The 14460-nt window shown below is 39.2% G+C and overlaps 1 protein-coding gene across 2 annotated transcripts in view; it reads right to left on the bottom strand.

Annotated features, from left to right (window-relative positions):
* The window catches only part of ccdc25 (coiled-coil domain containing 25), a 29136-nt gene extending 15005 nt beyond the window's left edge, over window positions 1-14131 (bottom strand). Inside the window, exons 1-5 of one of the 2 annotated variants that reach the window (XM_084315416.1) lie at window positions 13960-14131; window positions 13063-13110; window positions 12200-12239; window positions 11388-11439; window positions 7813-7888 (exon numbers count right to left, since the gene is read on the bottom strand). In XM_084315416.1, the coding sequence (XP_084171542.1) occupies window positions 7813-7888; window positions 11388-11439; window positions 12200-12239; window positions 13063-13110; window positions 13960-13984 (241 nt within the window). In that variant the 5' untranslated portion in view covers window positions 13985-14131. Of the gene's footprint in view, window positions 1-7812; window positions 7889-11387; window positions 11440-12199; window positions 12240-13062; window positions 13111-13959 lie in introns of those variants that run through there. The other variant, XM_084315417.1, reaches the window with a different exon arrangement.
* Window positions 14132-14460: the final 329 nt, after the last annotated feature.

Raw genomic sequence — 14460 nt, 5'->3', positions numbered from 1 at the left:
GATGCCCCGATCGATCGACCACCGATCGTTATCGGCCGATAATCAGTATAAATATGTGATCTGTGAATTCCGATAATGAGTCATATTCGCCGATCGCGGAAACCGATCAAGCGGAGATCTCACTCGCTGTCTGTCTCAGACACACAGGACCTGCAAACTGCCGCTGCTCCCTTGCCCAGCCCGCACCTGTGTACAGTTTGTAAACACAGAGGACTGAGAGGCGGCTCCTCTGCTCGAGTCTATAGTGCATTCGACCTGAGCTAACGTTAGCTACCTAGCTATCGTTACTGTTAAACAAAATTACCCAGTCAACTATTCACTTTTAGTAGGCATTGTCTAACGGTATTTAGCCGGCTAGCTACTGATAGCTCCTGATATCAACAAATGCTCCAGCAAGTCTATTGGTCCATGTTGATACCTCCGTTAGCTTGCGTTAGCTGATGTTAGTTCACTGTTCAAAACGAAATGTCCCATTGAACTAAAAAGTTCTGTCTTAACGTCATCTAGCCGGCTAGCAGTAGCTACAGATAGCTCTTGATATCAATGTCTTATAACATTGATTCAATGCGTATTCGAGCTGAGGGCTTGCTGAATGTGATATGACCAAAGCACAGTAACGTTACCAATAGGGTCCAGCTGCAGCACAGGAGAATCCTTTTTGGAGCTGGAGGCTACTAGAGTACACACAGACAGTGGAGCTGTTTGCAGATAGCGAGCATTTTGACTTGTTGCGTGGTGGCGATGTCTCGCAGATAATACAAGTACAAGTCTAATTATATAATATATATATTTTATAAAAAATAAATAAAAAAATGTATATAAAATCATTTTTAATTTCTTTTTAATCAAAAACGATCGGTATCGGCCGATATGGCTCACGACGATCGGTGATCGGTATCGGTGGCAAAAAACGTGATCGGGGCATCCCTAGCTGTAACCCTATGGAGATGTTTACCTTCTTTGCAGGGCTATAACTTTTTAAATATTATAGCTATATCGACATTACTATGGCCCATTCAACATCGGGTATCTATCGTTCCGGATGTGGGAATGTTATATTTTTTCATTCATACATTGTCGTGTTAATACCGTCGTGAATATAAGTGTTCTTAAGGTTTTCTGCAGTAATTCCTAAAACGCGAGTTATAGGCCCTGACGCATATGATAGATTATCAATTGGCGTTTCTTTCCTATACACGCTATATTAAAAATTTTAAATGTATATGATCGGTATACATTATGCTTCATCATGCGTGAAGGAAAGGGGGGGGTCGTTTATAATTCCTTGGTCAGTAGCGTCTTTTTTTACTATGGGTTGATACGTTGATCAGATGGATTGCCGTGAAATAAATAAACAATCGGGCTGAAAATAACGTTAGATTCCTCTTACCGTTCGCCGATGAGACTGGAGGAGAAATATTCCAATTATTTGACGTCGATCTGCTAGATCCATTTCGTGTTTGTATGACGCAATAAACGCCGAAATCATATTGATTATTGCGTTTCGAAAGCGATCCCAATCCACTCGATTGTGTCTCTTGATCCACGTTACAAGATATTACTACCGGAGGATTCTCCCAGATGCACAGAGCGCCACTTCGGGTTTGGTGTGGAGTGTAACTCGCCCGAAATCCACCAGGCGGCGGTATTGAGGCGTTGCAATATCAGAACAGGGTCCAGCTGCGTCCCGGAGGGAGGCTGGATGAATTATGAATGCCACGGCGAAAAAATTAAATATTGATCCCAAAAACGAGTTACCGGTAACTCGTTTCTGGCGCACAACGCATGGCGGGCAATAACGAGTATACTTGTTTTTGGCGCACAATGTGTTAAGAATCACATGCCCACCAGCGTTGGCATCATCAGTCTGCACCACAGACTATAGCTCTGTCATTAGAAAATTAGAATAGGCAAACGCAGCCCTAATCTTTCAGGGCTTTAGATAAAATGTAACTTTCAGTTTACAAAAATACAAGCTGATGCATTATATAATTCTGTCTATATCTGGACAGAATTAAGTGTACTGGAGAAACTGTAAGTTTAAGTTTATTTGGATCCCCATTAGCTACAGCAGTGCTGGGGCTATTCTTCCTGGGGTCCATAACACATAAAATACAGTTACAGACTTATACACTCACAACATTTACATGTCATACAGACAATTAAAACAACAATAAAAACCCCTATACACTCATAACATTTACATGTCATACAGACAATTAAAACAACAATAAAAACCCTTATACACTCACAACATTTACATATCATACAGACAATTAAAACAACAATAAAAACCCTAATCAAATTCATAATACAATATAAAAATATATACGCCTTATGAATTCATAATACAATACAATAATACCTACTCATAATTAATTCATAATACAATACAGCATAATATACTATTTAGCTTTTACATACATTATCTATGTTCATATCAGCCAATTATACAATATTTTAATAATATATCCCTATCAGACACATGCCTTTTCATCCATATATACCTATCTCTTTATCAGACACATACATTTTCATTACGTACACACTATCTATTAGGGAATGTCAATTTCTTTGGTTGAAAATGTTGTTTTACCACGATTTTGAAACGACATTTACTATTCTCCTGCTTAACATGTCTGGGAAGAGAGTTCCATTCCTGCATACCACGAACATGACAGTTCGCTTCATTGCATTCAACCTCACTTTTGGAAGTGTAAAACCTTGTGCAGAAGCATGTCTGGTGGAATGGTTGTGTCTGTCAAGACTTATTGATAAATTGTTATATAAAATTGAGGGGATCTTTGTAACAAGAATATTCCTAGTGAATACAAGGAGTGAGCAGAGTAATTTATGTTTGACAAGTAACCAAGTTAAACAACTGTGCATCGCTGCAACATTAGTTCTGTACTCACAGCGAAGCGCTATACGTGCTGCTTTGTTTTGTACCATTTGTAATTTCACTAATTGTAATTGTAAGATCACTATTAACTCTTTCAGTGCCACGCCTGGTTTTCCGTTTTACCGCTTGAATGCCACCATCGGCGCCAATGTTAACGTTAATATCGCCTAATCTATGTTTAAAATTATGGCTATGTGTCTAATCTGCCCATCGCATTATCATGCCACCAAAGAGGTGGTTCATCTTACAGCCTGAAAACACAGCACAGAAGAAGATACTGTTTTCTGCATGTCACACACAATTTAGAGCACACTGCCACCATCTTGATAACAGCAACTAAAAAGACCTGACCCGCTTCTACACTGGTTTCTGCCAGAGTCCTTAGTTACCATGGCAAGGCAACCACCAGAGAGAGAGAGAGGTCTGTCGTCAACAAACTGAGCTGTTAACACATTGTCTGCCATGCATTGTACCCATCCTTGGGCCCAGTCTGCCAGTGCTGTAACTAGGGATGCCCCGATCGATCGACCACCGATCGTTATCGGCCGATAATCAGTATAAATATGTGATCTGTGAATTCCGATAATGAGTCATATTCGCCGATCGCGGAAACCGATCAAGCGGAGATCTCACTCGCTGTCTGTCTCAGACACACAGGACCTGCAAACTGCCGCTGCTCCCTTGCCCAGCCCGCACCTGTGTACAGTTTGTAAACACAGAGGACTGAGAGGCGGCTCCTCTGCTCGAGTCTATAGTGCATTCGACCTGAGCTAACGTTAGCTACCTAGCTATCGTTACTGTTAAACAAAATTACCCAGTCAACTATTCACTTTTAGTAGGCATTGTCTAACGGTATTTAGCCGGCTAGCTACTGATAGCTCCTGATATCAACAAATGCTCCAGCAAGTCTATTGGTCCATGTTGATACCTCCGTTAGCTTGCGTTAGCTGATGTTAGTTCACTGTTCAAAACGAAATGTCCCATTGAACTAAAAAGTTCTGTCTTAACGTCATCTAGCCGGCTAGCAGTAGCTACAGATAGCTCTTGATATCAATGTCTTATAACATTGATTCAATGCGTATTCGAGCTGAGGGCTTGCTGAATGTGATATGACCAAAGCACAGTAACGTTACCAATAGGGTCCAGCTGCAGCACAGGAGAATCCTTTTTGGAGCTGGAGGCTACTAGAGTACACACAGACAGTGGAGCTGTTTGCAGATAGCGAGCATTTTGACTTGTTGCGTGGTGGCGATGTCTCGCAGATAATACAAGTACAAGTCTAATTATATAATATATATATTTTATAAAAAATAAATAAAAAAATGTATATAAAATCATTTTTAATTTCTTTTTAATCAAAAACGATCGGTATCGGCCGATATGGCTCACGACGATCGGTGATCGGTATCGGTGGCAAAAAACGTGATCGGGGCATCCCTAGCTGTAACCCTATGGAGATGTTTACCTTCTTTGCAGGGCTATAACTTTTTAAATATTATAGCTATATCGACATTACTATGGCCCATTCAACATCGGGTATCTATCGTTCCGGATGTGGGAATGTTATATTTTTTCATTCATACATTGTCGTGTTAATACCGTCGTGAATATAAGTGTTCTTAAGGTTTTCTGCAGTAATTCCTAAAACGCGAGTTATAGGCCCTGACGCATATGATAGATTATCAATTGGCGTTTCTTTCCTATACACGCTATATTAAAAATTTTAAATGTATATGATCGGTATACATTATGCTTCATCATGCGTGAAGGAAAGGGGGGGGTCGTTTATAATTCCTTGGTCAGTAGCGTCTTTTTTTACTATGGGTTGATACGTTGATCAGATGGATTGCCGTGAAATAAATAAACAATCGGGCTGAAAATAACGTTAGATTCCTCTTACCGTTCGCCGATGAGACTGGAGGAGAAATATTCCAATTATTTGACGTCGATCTGCTAGATCCATTTCGTGTTTGTATGACGCAATAAACGCCGAAATCATATTGATTATTGCGTTTCGAAAGCGATCCCAATCCACTCGATTGTGTCTCTTGATCCACGTTACAAGATATTACTACCGGAGGATTCTCCCAGATGCACAGAGCGCCACTTCGGGTTTGGTGTGGAGTGTAACTCGCCCGAAATCCACCAGGCGGCGGTATTGAGGCGTTGCAATATCAGAACAGGGTCCAGCTGCGTCCCGGAGGGAGGCTGGATGAATTATGAATGCCACGGCGAAAAAATTAAATATTGATCCCAAAAACGAGTTACCGGTAACTCGTTTCTGGCGCACAACGCATGGCGGGCAATAACGAGTATACTTGTTTTTGGCGCACAATGTGTTAAGAATCACATGCCCACCAGCGTTGGCATCATCAGTCTGCACCACAGACTATAGCTCTGTCATTAGAAAATTAGAATAGGCAAACGCAGCCCTAATCTTTCAGGGCTTTAGATAAAATGTAACTTTCAGTTTACAAAAATACAAGCTGATGCATTATATAATTCTGTCTATATCTGGACAGAATTAAGTGTACTGGAGAAACTGTAAGTTTAAGTTTATTTGGATCCCCATTAGCTACAGCAGTGCTGGGGCTATTCTTCCTGGGGTCCATAACACATAAAATACAGTTACAGACTTATACACTCACAACATTTACATGTCATACAGACAATTAAAACAACAATAAAAACCCCTATACACTCATAACATTTACATGTCATACAGACAATTAAAACAACAATAAAAACCCTTATACACTCACAACATTTACATATCATACAGACAATTAAAACAACAATAAAAACCCTAATCAAATTCATAATACAATATAAAAATATATACGCCTTATGAATTCATAATACAATACAATAATACCTACTCATAATTAATTCATAATACAATACAGCATAATATACTATTTAGCTTTTACATACATTATCTATGTTCATATCAGCCAATTATACAATATTTTAATAATATATCCCTATCAGACACATGCCTTTTCATCCATATATACCTATCTCTTTATCAGACACATACATTTTCATTACGTACACACTATCTATTAGGGAATGTCAATTTCTTTGGTTGAAAATGTTGTTTTACCACGATTTTGAAACGACATTTACTATTCTCCTGCTTAACATGTCTGGGAAGAGAGTTCCATTCCTGCATACCACGGAACATGACAGTTCGCTTCATTGCATTCAACCTCACTTTTGGAAGTGTAAAACCTTGTGCAGAAGCATGTCTGGTGGAATGGTTGTGTCTGTCAAGACTTATTGATAAATTGTTATATAAAATTGAGGGGATCTTTGTAACAAGAATATTCCTAGTGAATACAAGGAGTGAGCAGAGTAATTTATGTTTGACAAGTAACCAAGTTAAACAACTGTGCATCGCTGCAACATTAGTTCTGTACTCACAGCGAAGCGCTATACGTGCTGCTTTGTTTTGTACCATTTGTAATTTCACTAATTGTAATTGTAAGATCACTATTAACTCTTTCAGTGCCACGCCTGGTTTTCCGTTTTACCGCTTGAATGCCACCATCGGCGCCAATGTTAACGTTAATATCGCCTAATCTATGTTTAAAATTATGGCTATGTGTCTAATCTGCCCATCGCATTATCAAAGACTATTTTCCAGTCAGTGCTGTGAAGACAGATTGTTTTTTTATCGCGTCGTTTCCGTTTCAGAGCAGTTAGAAAAGCCCCCGTTTTGATATAAAAAACAGCTCATTCTGGAGCATTCTATGAAAATCGTCTTTTAGTGGAATATTCCACAACAAGGCACTTATCGGCCGATACCGATACCCGACCGATACATCGGTGCACCCCTACTTTGAATGTATACAATTTCCACTGACGGCACATAAGTAACAATACGATGCATTGTCTATGGAAATGGACAGTAGATTTGTATATGTGCTCTTCGGTAGATGGTTATGTCTTCTTCAGTAGATAGTTATATGTGCTCTTCAGTAGATAGTTATATGTGTTCTTATAGTTATAATCACCTTGGCCATGACGCCCATGTGACCGCAGCAGCGCGAGAGAGTAGCAGTGCGGAAATAGGCTGCATCCTCCACGTCAAGAAAGACAGACAGGCATTCTCTGTGACAAACCCTAACCTTAACCAACTCAGAAATAATGCCTAACCTTAACCCTCCCTAACCTTAACTTAACCCTAACCTTAACCAACTCCGAAATAATGCCTAACCTTAACTTAACCCTAACCTTAACCAACTACAAAAGAATGCCTAACCTTAACCCTCCCTAACCTTAACTTAACCCTAACCTTAACCAACTCAGAAATAATGCCTAACCTTAACTTAACCCTAACCTTAACCAACTCCTAAAGAATGCCTAAACTTAACCAGCGGAAGAATGCACGTTTATAGCGAGAGATGATAAACGTAAAAAAGAAAAAAGAAAAAAATTGAAGTGATTCGAACTTGTGACAAACCGCACCGCAGGCTCCACAGCACGGCGGCATACCAGTTGAGCTAAGCGTTGAATGAAAAACATCTGGGATTACGGCTACATAATGCCGCAAGCTCTGCCGCTCCGCTCCGCGGCAGCACTCTTCCGCTGGGAATAAAGAATAGGCGTACAGGACACTGTCAGGAGACATTTACCTTCTAGTGGAAACCCTGTACAGGACACTGTCAGGAGACATTTACCTTCTAGTGGAAACCCTGTACAGGACACTGTCAGGAGACATTTACCTTCTAGTGGAAACCCTGTACAGGACACTGTCAGGAGACATTTACCTTCTAGTGGAAACCCTGTACAGGACACTGTCAGGAGACATTTACCTTCTAGTGGAAACCCTGTACAGGACACTGTCAGGAGACATTTACCTTCTAGTGGAAACCCTGTACAGGACACTGTCAGGAGACATTTACCTTGGATGCTGTTGTTCTTTACCAGCTGTACACAGTCTATCAGCACCTCCTTGGGAATTTCTTCTACCGTCAGACCCTGAGACACACACAGACAGATAAGACAGCAGGGCATACACACAAACAGACAGACAAGCAGGCATGCAGACAAGTAGACAGACAAACAAGCAGGCAGACAGACAGGCAGGCACGCAGACAGACACAGATCATGGGTCAGAGGGGGGTCATAAATAGGGCTGCAACCCATTCCTCATTGTTGCAGCTGGAGTGGACGTCAAAAACGTATCAAATGCAAGTGAAACGCACTGTCCAGGCCTGTCTTTAGGCAGAATCACCAAACAGTGGTTTAAGAGAAGTTATTCATATTTCCAACGTGATTCATTTATTCATTGCACACTAGTTAGATGACATGTTGCGTGTGTTATGACTGAACTAGGGATGCACCGATATGAAAATTGGCCACCGATACCGATTGTTCAAGTAACACAATCGGCCGATACCGATATTTGTGTATTATTTGTATAGTATTTGTAATTTTTTTTAATATTCTTTTTTGTAATTTTTTTTTTTTAATGAAACTACTGTATATTTATTTGTATGTGTATGTTTGTATTTTGTAGGCCTCTTTACTTACTTAAAAAAAGGAAACATCAAGAAATATGTTTATGGTATTAATTCCACCATGCCATGTAGCACAGTGCACTATCTCTCCCAGTATCATCTGGCGGCCTGCAGATGGATACTGTTCTCTCAACCAGAGCTCTCAGCCAATGCAATAGAACCATTTTGATTGCCAGTCGATTCTGCCAATTACGCCACACCGCTAGCACCCACCTCCTGCTGTTCTTACCACCAATCGGCAAGCGTTTATTCATTTTCTACTTTCGGGCATGCCGCCATTGTTCTGTTTGCGAGAGCACAACAAACTTAAAGTAGCTACGTTAGCTGCCCGGCCCGCCAACCAGCGCTCCACAGCATGACCAAATGAGACATAATGATTGTACTGCAACAAATGTTATAATAAAACAAAGCCTTTCTATACATTTGTCTGGTTGAAAACTTTATTAATAGATTGCAGAATGGGTAGTTGGGTACGGAATGAGCAACGGAATGGAACTGAGCTATGAACGGACTAATGCCTTGCTTACTGCTATCTTCGGGTAAATAAATAATATGCTTGTTATTGAACGTGTAACACTAACTATTAGGGCTGACCTTCGAAGCTTTGTTTGGCAATCGAAGCTTCGGGGCCGAGCTTCGATTTTAATTCGAAGCTTAGAATTTTTTTTTTTATATATATATTTTTTTAATATATATATATATATTTTTTTTTTATCTTATGTTGTGGGACTTGTACAGCACTTTCGTAAACTTTGTTGTTTTTAAATGTGCTCTATAAATAAAGTGGGTTGGATTAATTAATTAAGTAGCCCCTTTCGTGACTGTGACGCATCCAACAAGGTTTCACTCGGCTGTGTGATTTAATTCAAGGTGGATCACTGTTGTCGTTTGAACAACTTCAGATTTCATGGGAACTACCAATCCCCCAAATCAAGAACGTTTAAGATGAATGAAGTAAGATTTTGATTATTTGAAATATGGCCTGTGTAGACTAAACTATGCACAGAATTATGTCAGTCTACAAGGTCCGGATTCTACATGGTCCGGCAATGTAGACCTTGTAGACTCCACTACAGACCAATTATCAGTGAATGTTCATGCATTTTTAAGAAGGGCAACTTCCACAAAAAAACAAAGAACTCACCAAAACATCTCAGTAGCACCTTATATAAATGTTATATTTCATATATGGAGATTCATATTTATTTATGTATTGCATGCATTTCTACATTTTATTTCCTATTTTGTTTATTCATCCCAGTATCTTTCTTTCTTATGTGTGGAATTCTACAAGGCGCGCGCACACACACACACACACACACACCTACACACACACACATTTAGTCATTTAGCTGACGCTTTTATCCAAAGCGACTTACAAGTTCTGTACGAAAAGACAGCAAGAAGGGTACAACTCTATCAGCTGAGTAACAATGTTCATCAAAGTGTTGCGTGTTACAGTGTACTGTAGGTTAGTTTATTAGGACAAGTGCATGACAGTAAGGTTAGTCACGGTTAGTTTTTTTTTTGTTTTTTTTTATCATTTCAGATAATGGTTGAAGAAGTGAGTCTTTAGTCGACGGCGAAAGATTGGACGGGATTCGGCTGTACACACACACACACACACACACACACACACGCGCACACACACGCACACACGCACACACACACACACACTTACATTTAGTCATTTAGCTGACGCTTTTATCCAAAGCGACTTACAAGTTCTGTACGACAAGACAGCAAGAAGGGTACAACTCTATCAGCTGAGTAACAATGTTCATCAAAGTGTTGCGTGTTACAGTGTACTGTAGGTTAGTTTATTAGGACAAGTGCATGACAGTAAGGTTAGTCACGGTTAGATTTTTTTTTTTTTATCATTTCAGATAATGGTTGAAGAAGTGAGTCTTTAGTCGACGGCGAAAGATTGGACGGGATTCGGCTGTCCTAACTGGGATGGGTAGTTCACACACACACACAAATCGAAGTAAAAAAAATTTTTTGAAAAAAAAATCTTTTTGATTTTCGATTTCGATTTTTTTTTTAATGTTCGAAGCTTGTGCCATCGAACGAAGCTTCGAAGCTTCGAAGTATTTAAGACAGCCCTACTAACTATATAACGTTAATGCCACAAAACGAATGTTTGTGTCATTTTAACAGCAGATACTTTCTTAAATGCCATCTTCCCGAGAGAGGGTGTTGACGGGGAGTTGTGTTATTAATAGCATTGAACAGCTAACCGAAAGCTAGCGTTAACTATTGTTAAAGGTTTAGCCATAACGTTGCCTTGGCTAAAGTTGGGGCTATTCATAATCCAGCAATAATGGCTGCAGACCTGCAAGCAAAGTACAGCAAGTTGGCAAAGGAGTATTCCAACGTAAATCACATTTTCACCAGTAACGTTAGTCTTGCATCTCCCGGTAGCTAATGCTAGCTAACCTAGCTCATGTTAGCGTCGTCACTGAGCGACCACCTCGCGTACACAATTAATGACATGTTGCGGACAGCCATATCGGTGACAATGTTTAGCTTTTAGTGCCAAATGATAAGAGTCTGAAGCGGAGTCTCAAAAGAGAATGTTGAATATTTAGTAGTAACTTTGATGCAGTAGCTTGTGTGTGTGGGGGACTGGGGCGGGGCCGGCGTTGTGCAGGATGCGACTGAACTTATCGGCTACTGCCATCGGCACATTCGAGCTTATCGGCCGATAGGCCGATTGCAGTCAACAAGGCACTTATCGGCCGATACCGATACCCGACCGATACATCGGTGCACCCCTACTTTGAACGTATACAATTTCCACTGACGGCACATAAGTAACAATACGATGCATTGTCTATGGAAATGGACAGTAGATTTGTATATGTGCTCTTCGGTAGATGGTTATGTCTTCTTCAGTAGATAGTTATATGTGCTCTTCAGTAGATAGTTATATGTGTTCTTATAGTTATAATCACCTTGGGCATTCTCAGGTAGACGTGAGCAGAAGACAGTTTGTCGACATGGAACCTGCAGAGAGAAACAACACAGAATTGAGCACAGTCACAAATAGTCATTCATACTTTAATTTCAAGTCTCAGTGGGATCATTGGTCACGATTTCATCTCTACGGCATACATCTCCAAAACTGGGCACATCACACCTAAACTATCTGGATGGATGGATAGATAGCACTCAGAGTAAAGGGGGAAAAATATATATTTTATATATTTGTATTTTATTTTTTTGGGGGGGGGGGGGGTAACTGCTCATTTAATTACTACTCAGTAAAATAATGGGGGGGAAATGTATATATATATATTGTATATATATTAGGGCTGTCAAAATTAATGCTTTAACTTGAGATTAATTAAAATTATTTAAAGCATTAAAATAAATGTATCTAGATTAATCTATGGAGTGAAAAATCTTCAATTTTAGCGCCGCGGATATAAGAAAGAGGTCTAGCTGAGTCAATGTTGATGGTTTTGTTGAACATTTGTATTTCACAGGAGAAACTGTATTCAAAGAAAGCTATTAAAATAGTCTTTGAATCTAAATATAATTTCTTTGTGTTGATTTTACATTAATTCCATGATTTTACTCAAGTAAATATCTGTTACAAGCTTCGGTCTTAAGTAGAAAAATACTATTTTTAATCTAGATTCATTACAGAAAATTGTGAGATTAATTAGTTAATTCTTTTTAATGTATTGACAGCACTAATATATATATACAATATACGGTATCTGCATGAATATTGAAGACTAGTAAAAGGAGAGGTGCTCACCAGATGTCCTCAGGCCATCCGTACTTTATTAGATCTTCATCTGTTAGTAAGAACAGCAACAAGATGAATGACTACTAGCATTTCTGCATTCTGTCAAGCCGAATTACATCAGATTTGATTCATTTGTTGAAACAGATGAAACACACAATCTCTGTGTGACAGAAAGAGAGAGAAGGGGGAGAAAGAAAGAGAGAGAAGGGGGAGAGAAAGAGGGAGAAAGAGGGGAGGGACGGAGAAAGAGGGGAGGGAGAGAGAAAGAGAGGGGGAGGGAGAGAGAGAAAGAGAGAAGGGAGAGAGAGTATGTAGTACTAGGGGTGTCACTTTTCCCCAAATTCAGGTTTGAATGAATCCAAAATAAAAGAGACTTCAAAGACTTGTTCAAAGTAAGGTTATGTAATCAGAATCCTCTACTATAACCCCAGCCTTGGCAGAGAGGAGAGACGGAGAGAAGCACAACAGTTTTTGCCGTCCCTGGCTGATCTGAATCATCCAGCACACTGGAAGTGAGTCACAAGTAGCAGCAGTTTGTTTGGAATGAATAGAAGACTTAAAGGTGCTATAGATAACATACATACATCCACTAGATGTCGCACTGGAGCACAAGCATGTCATATATCCAATCGGATGCGTTCCACATGGGGAAATGGGAAGTAGTAGCTTACATGTAAACTACATTCATTTTGGACCTGCCAATGTTTTTTTTTATGATAAATTCATTGATCAATATTTTCCGGGGGTGAAAAGCAATATTTTTATTCCGCACCTTTCTAAAAAGCTCTGTGGATGCATAGTTTGAATTTCAAAGAAAAAGTGACAGCCTTAGTGTGTGTATGTGTGAGTGAACGAGAGAGTGATCTACTTACTCTCATACTTGTCTTTCCCCATATAGATGGTGTAGGGAGGGTCCACCACTAGGAGAGGAAAACAACAGGATTTGTTTGAGATTACTTGGTGACTCGTCTCGAAAATAGACCAGAGTAGCTGATTTCAGTCAGGTGAGTGAGCCTCGAGCCTGACATACAGATACAGTACTGCTACTGCTAGTGCTACATCTATACATGTACAGCTCAGAGTTGACTACACCAGCAACAACATTCAGCTCAGTTGACTACAGCAGCAACAAGAGACAACTCAGTTGACTATACACTAGCAACGACAATACTGTATGTATTGATATTGCACTTTACAGTTACATTTGCACTCTGGTTGGATGCCATTGCCAACCTATTTTAGTAGTACATACTTGTGCTGTATGATGACAATACATTTTAATCGTATCTAATGTACATTGATACAGGTATAAAAACACTATGGTAGTAAGTCATACTGACCAGTGGTACAAGTACAATTAATAAGAGTAGGTAAGGGTGGTATATACAGATATATATATAGTAAAATGATTATATGCCGATATAATCAGAGACATGTGGATAAATATATATACTGTAAATGTAAATACATGTATAAATACGGTGTCATGTTAACAATGCTACGGCTGAGACCAAGGCATGATCAGTTTCGCTAGTTATCAACTGTCAACCTAACGCGAGTAAAGTGAGACATTTGCTATATTTCTCTTCGCGTTGAATCGTACTATATTATTCTCTACAGTACTGCTACTATATATTGAACGTACTAGTATAAAGGTAGGTATTCCTATGGCTAAGGCCAGCTGTTAACTGTCTTTCTCTGACGTTAGCATGCTAGCCCTTAGCTAGCTCTTAGCTAGTTACTATGTGGGCTCTTCAGTTTTTACTCACCGGCACTCGTGAAATAAAACACCATCTCGACTTTAACGAAAGACAACTTTTGAACCGCTGACCGTTAATGTTTATCTCGAAAATAAGCTGTTAATAACTATTAATAAGTTAACAACAACACAGCTCACAACGTTGTAAGAATTCACATGCTAATGCAGCTGCTGTCTCTCTCTCTCTGGTAACTTTTTTTCGAATGCACAAGTTGACCCCGGAAGTAGTCATCATATCGCCGACGTTGTTTCCGGTTCAGTTCAGTTAAAAAATATAATTATATATAATGCACAGTTAAAAAAATAAAATAAAGAATAATTTATCAGGGGGAGGCATGATTTGACTATAAAAGTGATGGCAAAATAATAATAATAATAATAATAATAATAATAATAATAATAATAATAATAATAATAATAATAATAATAATAATAATAATAATAATAATAATAATAATAATAATAATAATAATAATAAATATTGTGTGTGTGTGTGTGCGTGTGTGCGTGT

This window comes from Notolepis coatsorum, assembly GCF_963971535.1.
Source record: "Notolepis coatsorum genome assembly, chromosome: 5".
NCBI classification, from domain to species: domain Eukaryota; kingdom Metazoa; phylum Chordata; class Actinopteri; order Aulopiformes; family Paralepididae; genus Notolepis; species Notolepis coatsorum.
This window is presented reverse-complemented; position numbering and strand designations above follow the sequence as displayed.